Source organism: Microcaecilia unicolor, chromosome 5, assembly GCF_901765095.1.
Source record: "Microcaecilia unicolor chromosome 5, aMicUni1.1, whole genome shotgun sequence".
NCBI lineage: Eukaryota > Metazoa > Chordata > Amphibia > Gymnophiona > Siphonopidae > Microcaecilia > Microcaecilia unicolor.
Genome location: NC_044035.1, coordinates 51,829,088 through 51,848,486, shown reverse-complemented (window position 1 = coordinate 51,848,486; position 19,399 = coordinate 51,829,088). Strand labels below are relative to the sequence as shown.

The window sequence follows — 19,399 nt, the reverse complement described above, 5'->3', positions numbered from 1 at the left end:
GAGCAGGATTATGCAACCTCACGAGTGGTCGCTCAATTCCCGTGTGGTGCGACAGATCTTCCAGGCGTGGGGCACCCCCCTGGTGGATCTCTTCGCATCTCAAGTGAACCACAAGGTCCCTCAGTTCTGTTCCAGGCTTCAGGCCCACGGCAGACTGGCGTCGGATGCCTTCCTCCTGGATTGGGGGGAAGGTCTGCTGTATGCTTATCCTCCCATTCCTCTGGTGGGGAAGACTTTGTTGAAACTCAAGCAAGACCGAGGCACCATGATTCTGATTGCTCCCTTTTGGCCGCGTCAGATCTGGTTCCCTCTTCTTCTGGAGTTATCCTCCGAAGAACCGTGGAGATTGGAGTGTTTTCCGACCCTCATCACGCAGGACGAAGGGGCTCTTCTGCATCCCAACCTCCAGTCCCTGGCTCTCACGGCCTGGATGTTGAGGGCGTAGACTTTGCCTCTTTGGGTCTGCCAGAGGGTGTCTCCCGCATCTTGCTTGCTTCCAGGAAAGACTCCACTAAGAGAAGTTACTTCTTTCATTGGAGGAGGTTTGCCGTCTGGTGTGACAGCAAGGCCCTAGATCCTCGCTCTTGTCCTACACAGACCCTGCTTGAATACCTTCTCCACTTGTCTGAGTCTGGTCTGAAGACCAACTCCGTAAGGGTTCACCTTAGTGCAATCAGTGCATACCATTACCAAGTGGAAGGTAAGCCGATCTCAGGACAGCCTTTAGTTGTTCGCTTCATGAGAGGTTTGCTTTTGTCAAAGCCCCCTGTCAAGCCTCCTACAGTGTCATGGGATCTCAATGTCGTTCTCACCCAGCTGATGAAACCTCCTTTCGAGCCACTGAATTCCTGCCATCCGAAGTACTTGACCTGGAAGGTCATTTTCTTGGTGGCAGTTACTTCGGCTCGTAGAGTCAGTGAGCTTCAGGCCCTGGTAGCCCAGGCCCCTTACACCAAATTTCATCACAACAGAGTAGTCCTCCGCACTCACCCTAAGTTTCTGCCAAAGGTCGTGTCGGAGTTCCATCTGAACCAGTCAATTGTCTTGCCAACATTCTTTCCCCGTCCTCATTCCTGCCCTGCTGAACGTCAGCTGCACACATTGGACTGCAAGAGAGCATTGGCCTTCTATCTGGAGCGGACACAGCCCCACAGACAGTCCACCCAACTGTTTGTTTCTTTTGATCCCAACAAGAGGGGAGTGGCTGTAGGGAAACGCACCATATCCAATTGGCTAGCAGATTGCATTTCCTTCACTTACGCCCAGGCTGGGCTGGCTCTTGAGGGTCATGTCACGGCTCATAATGTTAGAGCCATGGCTGCGTCGGTAGCCCACTTGAAGTCAGCCACCATGGAGGAAATTTGCAAAGCTGCGACGTGGTCATCTGTCCACACATTCACATCTCATTACTGCCTGCAGCAGGATACCCGACGCGACAGTCGGTTCGGGCAGTCAGTTCTTCAGAACCTGTTTGGGCTTTAGGATCCAACTCCACCCCCCGAGGGCCCTGTTTGTTCTGTTCCAGGCTACACTCTCAGTTAGTTGGTAAATTTTTTTAGGTCAATCTCAGTTATGTCCTCGCCGTTGCGAGGCCCAATTGACCAATGTTGTTGTTTTGAGTGAGCCTGGGGGCTAGGGATACCCCATCAGTGAGAACAAGCAGCCTGCTTGTCCTCGGAGAAAGCGAATGCTACATACCTGTAGAAGGTATTCTCCGAGGACAGCAGGCTGATTGTTCTCACAAACCCGCCCGCCTCCCCTTTGGAGTTGTGTCTTCCCTTGAAGTGTATTGTCTTGCTACATACTGGACTGGCCGGCTCGAGCCGGTTTCGGGCGGGAAGACGGCCGCGCATGCGCGGTGCGCGCGGGCGCGCGAGGGCTAGCAAAGGGCTTTGCTAGTGAAGTTTCCGATTGGAGGGGCTGCCGTGGACGTCACCCATCAGTGAGAACAATCAGCCTGCTGTCCTCGGAGAATACCTTCTACAGGTATGTAGCATTCGCTTTATAGTGGGGCTTTGGAAGAGGTTGAAACTGGCAAGTGGCTTTCTAGGACATACACGTATCACAAATGACATTTCAAAAGGTACTTTAATTACATAGGAAGCTAAAGAATATGTGGAAAATAGACCACATTTTATGAATTACTGGAAACAGCACTTATTCTGTGCCTTTTAATTCACATTTTGAAGCTATAAGACTGCTACGTGCACAGAAACTGGTGAATTGATGATGAGTAGGACAGTTGGGCAGTCTGGATGGACCGTTCAGGTCTTTATCTTACTTTGTTACTATCATCTCTGGTTATAGCAGCATACTATAAAATGGAGTTCAGCTGCTTTGTCACATGGTGTTTGCTGATCGGTTGGCTGTTCTTTTGTTCTCTCTGTGGATTAACTTGCATATATAAAGGAATTATTCAAGCCTATCAGCTTCTTCTCAGAGAAAGTTGATTGTGACCCCTGAGGCAGGCGCTTTGTCGCCGAAACACGGACCGTGTCGGGTCCTTGATATGAATATTCTGAATAAACTGGGTTTTGATATCATCTCCCTATTGGTTTGCGCATTTGTCTGCCTCTACTTTTGCTGTTTTGCGTTGAGCATTTTATAAACATCATTATATATTTTGGATTAAAAATTTTTTTTGTCTAAAATCTGTTTTCTTAGCCAGTCACATGTCTGCCCTCCATCTCACGTTCTTTCAATATTAATTGAGTAATTTTTGGTTCATAATTGAAAACACCCTAAACAAAAGGCAAGCAAGTAACCTGCACGGAGTGGCAGCTACAAACAGCTTGCTGGACAGACTGGATGGGCCATTTGGTCTTTCCTCATCACCCCTCCCGACCAGTTCAGACACCATGGGTATATGGTCTCCTACCAGCAGATAGAGATGTCATTCTATAAGTATCCTGTGCACCCTTTTGCTCACCAGTAGTTCTTAGTCTCCAGCAGAGTTGATAAGTGAGCTATCCTGTGCAGTTTAGGCTGCTCTGGTAAGGGAGAAGAAAAAAATCAGGATTGACTTAGCCTAGTGTGGGACAGTGGCGTAGCCAGACATCCAATTTTGGGTGGGCACAAACTGTTCTCTGCCCCACCCTACCCCCACCTCAAAATATAAATTACACTTTATCTGAAGGTGGCCAGAATTTTCTTTTACCAAGCTTAGTAGGCAGCAGTGATGTCCCTAAGCCACTGATGCTGGCACCTCATGCATACATAGTTGTCGGTGGCTCAGGGATGCTGTCGTCGACTGCAGAGCTTGAGAGAAAGGAGTTCTGGCCGTGTTTGGATGAATTCCACAACTGGGGATGCTTGAGGATCCCACACCAGCTATAAAGCAAGGGTCAGAATCAATGTTAGCCGTGCTAGAGCCCAGGTCAGAAAATAGAGGAGAGGCCCTGAACCCCCTGTCCTCTCTTTCCCCTCCAATTTCTCTACCTGCCATTACTATTACACTGCAAAGGGTACAGGAGTACAATATCAAAATGCTTATTAACCAAACACACTATGAATCAATTTATTGCATCAATATATGTCATTTTTGTTTTAATTTTTAAAGACAACAAGGCATCATATATGGCTGTAAAATGAACTATTGGATCTCCTTATAGCACACAACTATTCTAGATCCGAAGCTCTCCAATTATCATTTGCATCCAATGTCTTATTTGATCTTTTACATAAAAATGCTCTTATGCAACAATCTTTTTTTGTTTTTTTTTTAAAGACAACAAAACAGCAACCAATTCACTTAACTGAGAATGCAGATTACTGAACTTAATCAACACACCAACAGACCCTCACCAAATACAGAACCAAGGGATCACAAATTAGAAATAAAAATATTTAGACAAAAATTGAGCTGGGAACCCCAAGAAGTTAAACTTAGCATGTACTGCAACACTGGAGAAAGGAAAAACAGAAATGCATTCCCTTTTCTACTGAACACAGTATAAAGCCATTTTCTTAGCGTCCCTCCAGACCGGACCAGGATTGGACTGTTGGGTTGTGCCCGCCTACCAGCAGGTGGAGACTGAGAAAAACTCTGACTCTAGAGAGCCAATAGGAGCCCTGGCCATGTCACCTTAGCCCCAGTATTTTCTCAGTCTCTCAGCAGGTAGGAAGTGAGCCCATTAGTCTCTCTCTCTCTTTTTTTCTCTACAAGATATTACAGATATATTTATAATACTTCTTCTGTGCCTGAAATCGTAGTTAGAGGCTTGACAGGGTTTCTTTTCTTTCTTTGACAGCCTCTGGGGTGTTAAACTCGGGTGTCTCGAGTCCACCCCCCTTCCTCCCCATCTCCCTGGCTTAGCAGGGAAGGGCCGTCCCTTTCTCTGGAAAGGTGTACCGTCTTTGGGAGAGGCAGCCACTTTTAATAGGCAGCTGTTTTTAAAGAATTAAATCAAGTAAAAGAAAATTAAAAGAATTAATTCAATTGAAAGGAATTTAAAGGAAGTAGTTTTTGCTTTCCCCAGGCTTATAACGAGCAGGTAGCTCTTCTGTCTTATTCTGTTTGAAGAGTCTTTCTTTTCTTTTCTGGCGGAGCTATTTAAAAAAAAAAAAAAGTGATAAGTCAGCGTCTGTGACTTTAATCGGCATTTTTTTGTTATCTTCATTATTTTTCCTCTGCTATCCGGTGTTGTTAGCGGCGGTAGTTAAAAAAAAAAAAAAAGAGGCGCGAACTGTTAAGCGCGTGCTCGCTCTTGGACGAGTCTGTATAGCTTGGGAGCTATGCATGTTTCCCAAAGCTAACATTTTGAATTTAAAGCATTCAAAACACAATTCTTTTTTCTACCTTTGTAGTCTGGACATTTTATTTTTTCCATCATGTTGGTTCTGGTTTCTCTTTTCTGCTTTCCTGTCTGTCTTCTGCTAACTCTCCTTCAAATGGCTGCTGTGCATATGTCTTTTCTCCATTGTCCTAACTGCAAAGGACTAAAATATAAATCCACATACTCGACCAGCTTCTCATACGTCTGCACGCAGCTATGGAACGCACTACCGAAGGCCATAAAAAACAACGCAAGACCTAACCATCTTCCGAAGGCTACTGAAAACAGATCTTTTCAAGAAGGCATACCATAAGCATCCATCTTAATACTAAATAACAAAACTATACACGATCTATACAAAACCGAACTCTTATCACATGACTGATTAACCTCTCTGATATTAATGATTAAGCAATACCACTTTAAACCTTATGCTGAACAGGGTCTCTCTCTAGTCGATGACCGAATGTATGCTACTATCCAATTTACTACTCAGGAACCTTCATGCACTACCATAATTTATTCTTCTTTACCATGTATGTGTGCACATGTTGTATATATATTCCATGATCTGTTCCATATATGTTATGTTCCATGTTTGCTACCACGTATGTATGCACCTTAACGCAATACCATCTGTAATTCTGTTACCCGGAAATGGCAACCGCCATTATGGCAAATGTAAGCCACATTGAGCCTGCAAATTGGTTGGACAATGGGGGACACAAATGCTACAAATAATAATAATAATAAAAAATAATTCTGTCTATTCTCTCACTAAACTTCCTCTGACATATTGGTCGTTCCTTTTTAGTGCTTTCCTCTGTTTTTTTTTTTTTTTTTTCTTTTTTCTTTTCTGCTCTGTCAACTCAAATTTCACCCTCTATCACCCTTATCCTCCTTTTTACTTTTCAGCCACCAATCAAATTTTCATCTTCTCTCACCCACTAGCTCTCCCATTACCCATCTCGAACCTTCCCCAGCCCTCCATTCTCTTTCATCTTTAATCTAATCCCCATTACCGTATTTCTACTCTCTGTAATCACTATCCTCTCATTCATTTCCTTGCCACCTCCTCCTGGCCTCTCCCACATGGTTTCACCATCCCCTCCACCCTCCCTCGGTAAAAATTAGCAACTCGCAAACAGTGAGGGATGCACAAAGGAGATCTCATGCAAATGAGCTGCACAAATCCCCCTTTGTGCATCACTCGTTGTTTGTGAGTCCGAGCTGTTAAATTTGACTCGGGGGGGGGGGGGGGGGGGGGGTTGGGGCAGGCAGGAGGTGAGAAGTAGGAAGCATAACACTGTAGGCATTCCCCACCACTAGAGCAGGGCAAAGCAGTACAAATGATGTCAGACAATGCACCTCTTAGCAGGGATAGATGCACTGGTGCAGCAGTAGCTGCGGACCAGGCTGTTGTACGTGTTCTGCCTTGTTTGCTGCTGGACAGTGTCATTAAGAAGATAGAAGCTCATTGAGGTCTAGTAGTCCTGGTGGTCCCGGTTTCTGGGGGCATTTCTGTACTCTCTCGTGGCATGGTTCATGAGGAGCAAACAAAAAAAACTTTGGGTAATAGCATACACCCTCTCCAATCAATATATTATACACTTAAATACACCATTTTTGCACAAATATGAAGAGTATCATAATAATAATGTAGACTTTCAAATAGGTTATGGGGCCTCTTATGAGCCATCACATTTCAAGCCCTCAACATCAGGGCCTTAATGTGCTTAATCATTTACTCTTCAAAAACGCGTGTTATGTTTCTTTAAAAGCTTACAATCATGTCAGAAAAATATAGTACTACAAAACTACATTCCCAAAATCACGTAGGCAAGCAGTCTAGAAAAAGCACCTAGCTTGTATTCGCAGCCACTGCCCACTTATATGGACACCACTCGACGCCCACATATAGGAAGTCAAAGAGCTCAAAAGGTGTTTTGGCACCCCTTCGTGCCTGCTTCTGGAGTCACTAGCCAAAAGTCTGCTGGAATCCTATAAAACATGTATATTCTCATGTCACTAAAAAGTAAAGAGTGTAAAAAAAATAATTACTAAATATTGAAATCAATAAGCATGAGTAAAGTATGCCCCAAAACAAGGAGCTTACCTTAATTCAAAAGGCGACAGATGCCTCAAAAATAGCACCAAGGGAAGGACTCATGGCGTCTTCCTTAATAACCCCACCAAAAGTGTAATGACACACACAAAAAGGAGCGGAGGGGTAGTAGTCCCTGAGTGATTTTCAGAGGAGTGTTGGTGAGGAGCTGGCTAAACTAAAGATAGACAAAGCGATGGGAACGGATGGCATATATCAATTGTTTTATTATTGTGTAAACCACATACAGTGGTGGAAATAAGTATTTGATCCCTTGCTGATTTTGTAAGTTTGCCCACTGACAAAGACATGAGCAGCCCATAATTGAAGGGTAGGTTATTGGTAACAGTGAGAGATAGCACATCACAAATTAAATCCGGAAAATCACATTGTGGAAAGTATATGAATTTATTTGCATTCTGCAGAGGGAAATAAGTATTTGATCCCCCACCAACCAGTAAGAGATCTGGCCCCTACAGACCAGGTAGATGCTCCAAATCAACTCGTTACCTGCATGACAGACAGCTGTCGGCAATGGTCACCTGTATGAAAGACACCTGTCCACAGACTCAGTGAATCAGTCAGACTCTAACCTCTACAAAATGGCCAAGAGCAAGGAGCTGTCTAAGGATGTCAGGGACAAGATCATACACCTGCACAAGGCTGGAATGGGCTACAAAACCATCAGTAAGACGCTGGGCGAGAAGGAGACAACTGTTGGTGCCATAGTAAGAAAATGGAAGAAGTACAAAATGACTGTCAATCGACAAAGATCTGGGGCTCCACGCAAAATCTCACCTCGTGGGGTATCCTTGATCATGAGGAAGGTTAGAAATCAGCCTACAACTACAAGGGGGGAACTTGTCAATGATCTCAAGGCAGCTGGGACCACTGTCACCACGAAAACCATTGGTAACACATTACGACATAACGGATTGCAATCCTGCAGTGCCCGCAAGGTCCCCCTGCTCCGGAAGGCACATGTGACGGCCCGTCTGAAGTTTGCCAGTGAACACCTGGATGATGCCGAGAGTGATTGGGAGAAGGTGCTGTGGTCAGATGAGACAAAAATTGAGCTCTTTGGCATGAACTCAACTCGCCGTGTTTGGAGGAAGAGAAATGCTGCCTATGACCCAAAGAACACCGTCCCCACTGTCAAGCATGGAGGTGGAAATGTTATGTTTTGGGGGTGTTTCTCTGCTAAGGGCACAGGACTACTTCACCGCATCAATGGGAGAATGGATGGGGCCATGTACTGTACAATTCTGAGTGACAACCTCCTTCCCTCCGCCAGGGCCTTAAAAATGGGTCGTGGCTGGGTCTTCCAGCACGACAATGACCCAAAACATACAGCCAAGGCAACAAAGGAGTGGCTCAGGAAGAAGCACATTAGGGTCATGGAGTGGCCTAGCCAGTCACCAGACCTTAATCCCATTGAAAACTTATGGAGGGAGCTGAAGCTGCGAGTTGCCAAGCGACAGCCCAGAACTCTTAATGATTTAGAGATGATCTGCAAAGAGGAGTGGACCAAAATTCCTCCTGACATGTGTGCAAACCTCATCATCAACTACAGAAGACGTCTGACCGCTGTGCTTGCCAACAAGGGTTTTGCCACCAAGTATTAGGTCTTGTTTGCCAGAGGGATTAAATACTTATTTCCCTCTGCAGAATGCAAATAAATTCATATACTTTCCACAATGTGATTTTCCGGATTTAATTTGTGATGTGCTATCTCTCACTGTTACCAATAACCTACCCTTCAATTATGGGCTGCTCATGTCTTTGTCAGTGGGCAAACTTACAAAATCAGCAAGGGATCAAATACTTATTTCCACCACTGTAGATGCCTATGTGCAGGCCTTGCACGAGAACCCGTAGCCTAACCATAACACTTCACCAACCTAACCCAACTTAAACAACGTCTTTCTTTAAATGTTTACTTAGTTCTTCTCTGTCATCCTTGATCTCTTTATAACACCAATTTGTATCTTTTAACCTGTATTGGCGATGCCATAACAGATCTTTGTAAGCCACATTGAGCGTGCAAATAGGTAGGAAAATGTGGGATACAAGTGCAATAAATAAATATCAAGAAATCTGAAATAAAGATAACCCCCCCCCCCCCTTTTTTTTTTTTTGGTCTTATCAGATGCAGGATTTTGTAGCCCAAGTGGATTTTGTAGTCTTGAAATGTAACTTCCATTTCTCAACAATATTTCTGACAGTTGAAATTGCTAACTAGAAACATTTAGTGATTTTTGTATAATTTGCCCTACTTGCCCAGACAGTCAGTTAGAGAAACTCATGGATATTGAAGGTAGACTCACAAACCATGAGGTTAAAAAGGTCAGGATATTGGTTCAGCTGTGGAATTGTCTTCACCTGAATAATTGAAGCCTAATAAGTCACTATACTTTTTTGGCTTTATTAAAAAAAAACTTAATAAAAAAGTAAAAGGTTGTTCAAAATTTTGCACCTGCCATGTAACATTTTTTTTAAATTTCAATTTTGTTGAAATAAGCAAATAAGTAGCAATTATGCATTAAAAGTTGCAGAAAGATTTCATGTTCAACTGTTTATCATGCAGAGGTTGTGTCGGCCTCTGTTTGCTTAGGGATTCATTGGAACATACAATTTGCTGAGTTTTGTCAAAAAATTTGCATACAGCTGTGTTTCCAGAAGTCATTAAAGTGTTTTTTTCTCTTCCCCATTTTTGATTGAAATTAGTTCTTGATCTAACAAATGTTCTTTTTATATTGGAGAACTGGAGGATAGTTGTCTTGTAAACCATTTGGGGAGAAATGAATAATTGGGAGCATCACTCTGTCCAAGGTGGCTAGTATTGAAGCTGCTGATATTGTTTCACCCCCTTCTGCAACAATGTGGTGTCCTCTGTGCCAGGCAATGGACAAAAGCTATGGCCTAGGACAGTAGTCGGCAAACTCATTAGTCAACAGAGCCAAATATCAACAGTACAACGATTGAAATTTCTTTTGAGAGCCAAATTTTTTAAACTTAAACTATATAGGTAGGTACATTGTTATTAACTTAATTAGGGTACTCCTAAGCTGGCCTTTGCTAAAAACTCAGTCCTGGCCAGCATTGTGCAGTAGGACTGAACTCACTCAGTTGTCTTGACTATTTCAGAGTGCAAGGAACTTGTGCAAACAGTATCTACCATTCACTACTTTTAATAGAATTACAGCATTAAAACCAACCATTCAAGGAAACTGTATAACTCCATCCCCACCCCACGCAGCATGAGTTTGAGGTGCACTGCTACCAACCCCTCCCCCACCTGCTCACCACCCTCAGCTCCCCAACAGCCCTCCTCTCTCCATTCCTGCCGGCCGTGGCCACCCAGGGCTTAAACCTTACCTTTTTATTTTAAGTCGCAGCGACCAACGGCTCACTTCCAGGCTCCAGCTTTTTTCCTTTCCCGCTCAGTGACTCCTGCCCGCCCTCGCAAAAACAGGAAATACCTCATCAGGAAGGCGGGGCATTGAGCGGGAAGTGAAAGGCTGGAGGAGGTGAGCTGTCGGCCTGTCGCTGCAACTTAAAATAAAGAAGTTTAAACGCTGGGCGGCCACCGGCAGGAACGGAAAAAGGACGGAGGGCTGTCGGGGAGCTGAGGGCAGGCGCCTATGGACTGACTGTGAGTGCCGGACAGTGGCGGGGAGCGGACTCGCGGGAAGAGCCGCGGTTTGCCGACCACTGGCCTAGGATTTGAGAGCTTTCTTGTCAGAGAGACAGGATAGGAGACATTTTGAGTCAGTCTGTACCATTGTAACGCTCCTTGCATTTCAGTTTTCACAGAGACCTTTGCTACATAAAGAGGAAAGTTGTATGAGAAAACATTGAAGGGATGAGTTTTCCTGCATGTGTCTGTATTGTCAGGACAAGGTTATGTTTGTTTTAACAAATTTTAATTCTTAATTTCCAGCTGGAGGTTCTGGCATTCACAGACCGCTGGCCAGGAAGCCTAGATTCGGTGCTGAAGACAAGTCAAAGGTACAGTAATTTGTTTATGGGTTATCTGGATTTTGTGTCTGTATTCTGAACCTGTTAATCCTATGTGCATTCTGGAGTGAAGGAGTCGCCTAGTGGTTCAGGTTCCACTACAGCTCTTTGTGACTCTGGGCAAGTCACTTAACATTGCCCCAGGTACAAAAAAATAAGTACCGGTATATAATATTTAAACCGCTTTGATTGCAACCACAGAAAGGCGGTGTATCAAGTCCCATTCCCCTTCCTTCTCACAAACTGTAGGTAAAAAAAATCTAAAGAAATAGTAATCCATTGCAATGGAGAGCTCAGTCTTTAATTTTTTCATTTAAAATTTCTCCACTTTATTGAAAGAATTTTAACCAGTCAGGATATACAATAACAAATGCTGCTACATAGATAAGCGACGTCAGAACTGAAATCTTACATGGTAAAGGGGATATGGCAGCGCCAAACTTCTCGTATCAAGGGGCTCAACTTAAGCGTGTGGAAGCTTGGGGGGTCCCCAGTGTTACTTGCAGGCTGGCCCTGGAGTTAGCACTTCACAGGCTCCCTCCCTTTCTGGGTCATTCCATGGCACTATGATTGCCGAGTGTGTTTTAAACTTGAGAGGATGAGCCCTTATACACTTGACATCTAGAAGGTATTTTCATCTTTCTTCATTTTCAGGCATAAATTTGCTGAAGCTAATTGTTGGAGATGCATTAATGATATTTTCCGAGGACAAGCAGTATAGCTGATTACCATGAAAAGGTGACATCACTGACAGAGCCTAGATGTGGACACTGCCCAGCGTTCAGAAGATTCTTGAAGCCTGTGGCAGACCCAATTACGCATACGCTCATGCCTTTCCCCCTGCTGGACTTGTGTGGGACCCGCAGTTTATTCTTATCTGTGGAACAAGAAACTTTTTTCTCACAGCCTGTTATGTGGTCTCTTGCTTCACGGTAATCTTTTTTTTTTTTTTTTTTTCCTGGCCTTCCTTCCATTTTGCTTAGTAGCATGGGACCTATTTTTCTTATTCCTCTTATTTTCTTAGTGTTTTTTCTAATTTTTCTGCAGCTCATGACCTACTTAGGCCTGAGCTTCCACTTGGGACTTTCCACTTTTTCAAAGAAAAAAAAGTTTACAATTGAGCCATTTACTTTTGCTGCAGCTATCTTCTGTTATGTCCCAGAGCAAGTTCCATGCCTGTGACTGATCCTCATGTTGTGTGGGTTTTCAAGGGTGATGATGTGGAGGAACTGAAAAATCTTGGTGAACCTGGAAGACTTACTGAGCCAAATCGACAGATTAGAGTAGTAAATCATCTGGACTGGATGGCATATACCCCAGGGTACTGAAAGAACTCAAACATGAGATTGCTGATCTGCTGTTAGTGATCTCTGTAACCTGTCGTTAAAATTGTCTGAAGATTGGAGGGTGGCCAATGTAACGTCGATTTTTAAAAAGGGTTCCAGGAGTAATCCGGGAAATTTACAGATGCTTGATGTCGGTGCCAGGAAAAATACTGGAAACTATTATAAAAAGTAAAATTATGGAACACAGACAAACATGGTTTAATGGGACAGAATCGGCATGGATTCAGCCAAGGGAAATCTTGCCTTGCCAATTTGCTTCATTTCTTGAAGGCATAAATAAACACGTGCATAAAGGTGAACCGATTGATGTAGTATATCTAGATTTTCAGAAAGCTTTTGACATAGTTCCTCATAAGAAATTCCTGAGAAAATGAAAAACCCTTAGGACAGGAGGCAATGTTCTGTTGTGGATTAGGAATTGGTTATTGGATAGAAAACAGAGGGTAGGGTTAAATGGCCATTTTTCTCAATGGAGGAGGGTGAATAGTGGAGTGCCACAGGGATCTGTACTGGTACCAGTGCTATTTAACATATTTATAAATGATCTGGAAATTGAAATAAGTGAGGTAATTAAATTTGCAGGTGACACAAAAAATTAACAATGTAACTTGTATTCCATTAATACCTCACGGTTCAAAGCGGATCCCATTATACAAGAAGCTGGACATTTCCAGGAATTACAAGCAATAATCAGCAAGGTTTACATACACCAATAAAAAAGCAAAACAAAAAAACATTGAAAAGCTAATCTATGCTAGTTATTAGAATGCAAAGCAAATTTCTGGAATAAGTAGGTTTTTATATATGTCTGAAATTGAAAATAACTTGAAGTTTTAAGTAAAAGAATCTGAACATCTTTACTAAGGTGGGCTGCTTGGAAGGAAAAAAAGACTTATCTAGTAATCAAAGTCTTTTCCTAATTTTTAAGGAGGGAAAAGTAAATAGGGCTATTGATCTAGTATCCCTAGAATTTTGATAGAGATCAAAATAACCTAAAAAAAAAAGGAAACCCAATGGGGCTAACCCATAAATTGCTTTATAAATAAGGCAATAGAATTTAAACTGAACTCTAGCATAGACCCGTAATCAATGACTCTTCATAAAATACTGAGACACACTATCAAACTTTTTCAAGGAATATATCAAGCGGAGTGCAGTGTTCTGGATGGTTTGTAACCACTTTTATAGTTGTTTTGAGGATCCCAGGTAAATGACATTACAATAATCTAACATACTCAAGATCAAGGATTGCAGTATCAAGCGAAAGTGATCTTGATAAAAATATTTGTTTACCTGCTGAAGATTATGCCTAATGAAGAAAACTCTCTGTTAATGTATTTATATGAAATTCAAAGGATAGTTTAGAATCTAGCAGAACACCTAACACTTTTATAGATGGATAGAACTGATATAGAGTCTGATTAATTCTGATAACTTTTTCCTCTTCTGTAGTTGAGTGATTGATCAAAGTTGTTAAAACAGATATGGATTGTGAAAAATTGCAGGAAGACCTTAGGAAATTGGGAGGACCTGACATCCAAATGGCAGATGGAATTTAATGTAGACAAATGCAAAATGGTGCACATGGGGAAGGATAATCCAAATCATAGTTACCTGATGCTAGGGTTCACCTTGGGGGTCATCACCCACTAAAAAGATCTAGGTGTCACTGTAGACAATACGCTGAAATCTTCTGCCCAGTGCGGTGATGACCAAAATAGCAAACAAGATGCTAGGAATTATTAGGAAAGGGATGCTAAAAAAGATCAAGAATACTATAAGCTTCTGTAATGCTCCATTGTGCGACCTCAGCTTGATTATTATGTTCAGTTCTGGTCGCCGTGTCTCAAAAAAGGTATAGCAGAGTTAGAAAAGGTTCAAAGAAGAGTGACCAAAATGATAAAGGGGATAGAACCCCTCTTATATGAGGAAAGGCTAAAAGGATCAGAGCTCTTCAGCTTGGAAAAGAGAAGGCTGAGGGGAGATATGATTGAGGTCTACAAAACCCTGAGTGGTGTAGAATGAGTAGAAGTGAATCAAATGTTTTTCTGTTTGAAAAAGTACAAAGACTAGGAAGCACTCAATAAAGTTATCTGGAAATACTTTTAAAACAAATAGGAGGAAATATTTTTTCACTCAACGAATAGTTAATCTCTGGAACTCATTTCCATACGATGTGGTAACAGCGGTTAGCGTGTCTGGGTTTAAAAAAAAGTTTGGACAAGTTCCTGGAGGAAAAAGACCATAACTTTCTATTGAGATAGACATGGGAAAGCCACTGCTTGCTCTGGAATTGGTAACATGGAATGTTGTCACCATTTGGGTTTCTGCCAGGTACTTGTGACCTGGATTGGCCACTGTTGGAAACAGGATATTGGGCTAGATGGACCAATGGTCTGACCCAGTATGGCTATTCTTATGTTCTTATATTTATTTTATTTATTGTACAATATTATATCCCACAATTATCCAAAAACAAGTTTTGGTTCAATGTGGATTACAATTGGCGATCTAGGGGTTACAATTTGCTGGTGGATTAAGGATGAGTTAGTGAATTAGGTGGTTGTTGAGTCATTGGTGATGTTTGAGATTAATCATAGGCTTTCTTAAATAGATACGTTGCTTTCTGAATTGGAGATAATTGTCGATGCCTCTTAAGGTCTTGGGGATTGAGTTCCACCATTTGGAGCCCAGTTAGTTGAACCCAGCTGTGTAGATGAATTTGTGGATGATGTTGCTGCATTTGGGTAGGTATAGTAATAAATAGTTCCTGGTTCCTGAGTTTGCATATCTTGGTGATAAGTCAATTTGGTCTAGCATTTAAACGGGAACCATGCTGAACAGTGTTTTGAAGATTAGCTGCTGGTTTTGAAGAACAGTCTAGCCTTAATTGGTAACCAATGTAGCATTACAAGCAGTGGTGTTGCTCTATTGTATTTCGACTTTTTGAATATTAATCTTGCTGCTGTGTTTTGGACAGTCTGCAGTGATTTCTTTGCATTCTACGTATGCTACATTGCAGTAGTCTAGTTGTAGTAATATCAGAGATTGTACTATAAGACAGAATACTTGTCTGGGAAAATGGTCTCTGATCCTTCTCAGTTTCCATAGAGTTTTGAAACTCTTTGCTGTCATTACTTAGACCTGGTTTTTGAGAGTTAGAGGTTTGTTGATAATGATTCCTAGTATTTTAAATTGAGGTTTAATAGGGTATGTTGTTTGATCTTTTGTTAGCATTTGGAAGGAAGTGGGATTGTACGAGCTTGATATTAGCAGTAATTTGATTTTATCTCTGTTTAATTTGAGTTTACAACTTTTGGCCCATTCTTCCATGAGGTCTATTCCTTTTTTTTGCCTTGTCCGATATCTCTACGATATTTTTACTGAATGGTATGTATGTACCGGAGAAGGCAGACTCTGTATAGATTTCAGAAATCTCCTGGATACATAAGAATTTGAACATAAGGATTCGAGAAGCAGTCACCTCAGAGTTAGTCCAGTCGCTTGTCTGATGGACAGTTTGGAGTAATTTGACTCTGGGACTTTCATTCCAAATTTCTCTTTCCCAGAAAATTGTGACCACAGATACATTCAACCTGGGATGGGTTGCTCATGTAGATAGGCTTCACACCCAGGGCCACTGGTCCACTCAGGAGACCCAGTTTCACTTCAATCTCGAGGAGGAGTGGGCGGTTTGGAACACTAAAGGCTTTCAGAGATAGGCTGCTGAACCAAATTGTTCTAATCCTAAGACAATCAGGTTGTCATATAATATGTCAACAAGCAGGGGGATACAGGATTCTACCCTATGTGTCAAGAGGCAGCCAGGATGTGGCAGCGGACCTCCAGTCATGGCATGGTGCTCAGGACCACATATTAGGTAGCAAAGAAAACAGTGTGGCAGACAGGTGATGCAACTGCATGAATGGTCTCTTCACATAGGCGTTGCATGCAGGATTTTCCAAGAGTAGGGCAGTGTCTTCATTGGAGCTCCGTCAGTGATGTCATCCATTCGTGGTAATCAGCTATCCTGCTTATTCTCTGAGAACACCTGCTACAGATGAGTAACTGTTGCTTTCCTATTGGAATATGAATTTGCTGTGTGTATGTTAATGTCTTTGAGTAACTCTGTAAGTATAGTATATTAATTGCATGTGTCTCAGCACTATCAATGCAATACTGTAAGTTGCTGAGAATTTAAAGATTGGCAGGTTAGAATTGTTGAATAGCAAGAACCATCAGTCTCTGGAAGTTCAGACCGCCATTCAGAGCTGACATGTAAGTGATTTATACTCCGTAATTTTCAGGCCCATGTGCATGCACACTTTTATTCTCACTGCACCTTGTTAGTCATATGCTTAAAACTCAAATGATGTTTCTAACACTTGCATTCTTTTCCATTCTGTCCCTACTAGAAAGGAAAAGGTGATGTGAAGCAAAAGGGCAGGCATGATCCTTATTCGTATGTGCCCCTGAGCAAGGCAAATCTCAACCGAAGGTATCATCCAACACTATTACAAATAGGTTATCTGGTTTTTGTGCTCTTTGCATGTCATATTTCTGAGCCATGCCTGTAGTGAACTGGAATCTTTTGAGTGGCACTTGCCAAAATAAACAGAGGCTGGGCATAGAGTAACTGATCCTGGCCACAGGTGTCATTCTTGTACCATTCTGTTACTGTCTAAGTCAGGGAGTGGAGTAGCCTATGTCCCTTCTATTTGTCTCTACGTATCAAGCCTGATATTGAGCAGGATGTATGGCAAATAATTTGGAATATCCAATCTAGACATTATTTGTATATTCAGTAAGTATTATATGTATACTGAGCTTTATTCACTATACACATGTATGTGTATAGTTAGAAATGTTAAATGTTGTGTTAGATTGATATGCAACTCTACGTTCAATCACAAGAAATAGCATTATGATGATGATCTTTTTGAGTGGAGCATATTCACTAGATGTAAAAAAGAGCCTGACATGGCCATGTTTTGGCTTAGCATCTGCATCAGCGGCAAATATTAATATGCAAATTTCCAACGGGGTTGGGGGGTAGGGGGGAAGAAGAAATGCACTTCTCAGTCAATTATGGAATGTGTACACCCCTTCAAAGTCAGTGTTGGAGAGAGTGTGACATAACTACACAAGTTGTCTTCTCTGTCCTTGAAGGGATGACACACATTCCATAACTGACTATTTGCCCCCGATGCAGACTCTAAGCCAAAATGTGGCTGTGTCTGGCTCCTTTTACATCAAGTCCACATGCTCCACTCAGCAATCATTAGCATACTACTGTTTCTTTTGATTGATATCCTGCTTTACGTTCTATCTGTGGTTTGCATGTTGGATTTTGCCTCTACTTTTGACTGAATATTGATGATACACATATAGTTAATACGTTTGGCTGAGGTATTTTATTTATTTACAAACATTTGATATACCGCCCACGCCAGGAACTGGCTTCTAAGCGGTTTACAAAATACTAATCATAATTATGCTGTGCCAGGGGAGGGGAGGACACATACATTCAGGCACAATATCAAGGATGGGTAGGATTTAATGGCAGTTTTAAATTTAGTAAAAGATGTCTGTTTTTTTCCATTTCTGAACCAAATAAGTTATATTTTTAAAGTTTGAATATCATTGCCCATAGTTTTACCTCGTTTGTATAGTTGGTAATACCCAAGAACATGCTAACCCATACCCCTTCTCCTCTGCGTATAGTGCTATATGTATAAATGCCACGCAGTATTTTAAAAAAGAGAAAAAAATGCACTTGGATGTTTGGCCCAGACCTTTTGAGTATTGTGCTCCTGCCTTTTATAGTGTTGCTGAATGTACACGTTACAGTATTGACAACTATTCAGCAACTCCTGCTTAACAGAAGCACTGGGACCTTTCCCTGAAGGAGAAAATCTGCAGCATCCCATACAGTGACAGCTGCTGAGAGATTGGAACTTGAGATTCTGGGAAACACCTGTTCCCCACTCCTGACAACCAGATAAACTAACTGTAGTGTTTTGTGACTGAAATGTAATTTAAAAAAACACATTATGAAGTAACTTTTTTGTTTTCAAATTTCTTCCTTCTCCAGGAAAAAAGCCAAGATGCAAGGACAGTTCAAGGGGATGGTGAAGGCTGCACGGAAAGGGGCGCAAGCTGGCCACAGAAGACGAAAGAAAGAAAGATAGACTTGAAACATCCCAGGAAGGGATACATGCTTGAAAATTCTTTGTATTATAACTCCCCACTAGGAACATTCACTGTAACAAAAGAAAGTTTATCAGCAAGGGGGGGAGGAGTGAAAACCATGCTCACGCGCTTTTCAACTTCACCCTTCTTTAAAAATAACCTTTTCCTTATTGGATCAATGTTGTTTTCAGCATGGTAGGGGCTGGGCCCATGGTATACGTTCCAACCAACACTGCACATAGTTGAACTGTCCTGTAAGATACTGTGTCATCGATGCATGGGTTAAACTAACCGTAAGTGTTGTTTTCCAGCCCCTGAAAAAGAAAAAAAAAACACACAAAATGGAGCTGTTCCATTTTACTATTCTTTTTCAACTGTGAAAGCCACACTGGACAAGAAGCAGGACTTAACATTTTGCATTCATGAAGCTTGTAGTGTTTGCAGAATGAGAACAAGAAATGAATCCCAAATCCTTCATGGCTTTGTTCAGGCATTTATTTATTTTATGGGAGACACATTCATGAACACTAAGCCTATATGTTTTCAGTGCATTTGCACTGCTTGATCCAGAGGCAAAGCCTTGAGCGGCTCTAGTGTCTTTCAGTTATAAATGTGGCTTTGGATAGGGAGCTACATAGAAAAACAGCGGCCACCTACAAAATATTTACAGTGCTTCCAATAACTCCCTCCTATCCTTCTCAATGTGATCCAGGCACTCTTTCCCTTTACCTCCCCCCCACACCCCCAAGAACACTGTCTCTTTCCTTTTCACCCTCCCACCAAAGTGTTCTTTTTTGTCCTTCCTCCCCAGCCCCCTCACTCATAATGTACACTTTTTCTCCCCTTCCCCAACAGTGGTCTCTCCTCTCCCGCCCCACCCCAAAGGCTTGCTGTCAGTCACCGCCCCCTCATGCAGTTCTTTGGTTTCTGCAGGAGAAGAGGGGAAGTGGATGATAACATGA

General features: G+C 42.2%; 1 protein-coding gene across 1 annotated transcript in view; it reads left to right on the top strand.

The window, feature by feature from the left end:
• The window catches only part of RRP12 (ribosomal RNA processing 12 homolog), a 156,606-nt gene extending 137,694 nt beyond the window's left edge, over window positions 1-18,912 (top strand). Inside the window, exons 32-34 of the mRNA XM_030202877.1 lie at window positions 10,823-10,890; window positions 16,661-16,743; window positions 18,340-18,912. Of these exons, the coding sequence (XP_030058737.1) occupies window positions 10,823-10,890; window positions 16,661-16,743; window positions 18,340-18,436 (248 nt within the window). The 3' untranslated portion in view covers window positions 18,437-18,912. The remainder of the gene's footprint in view (window positions 1-10,822; window positions 10,891-16,660; window positions 16,744-18,339) is intronic.
• The last annotated feature ends 487 nt before the right edge of the window (window positions 18,913-19,399 follow it).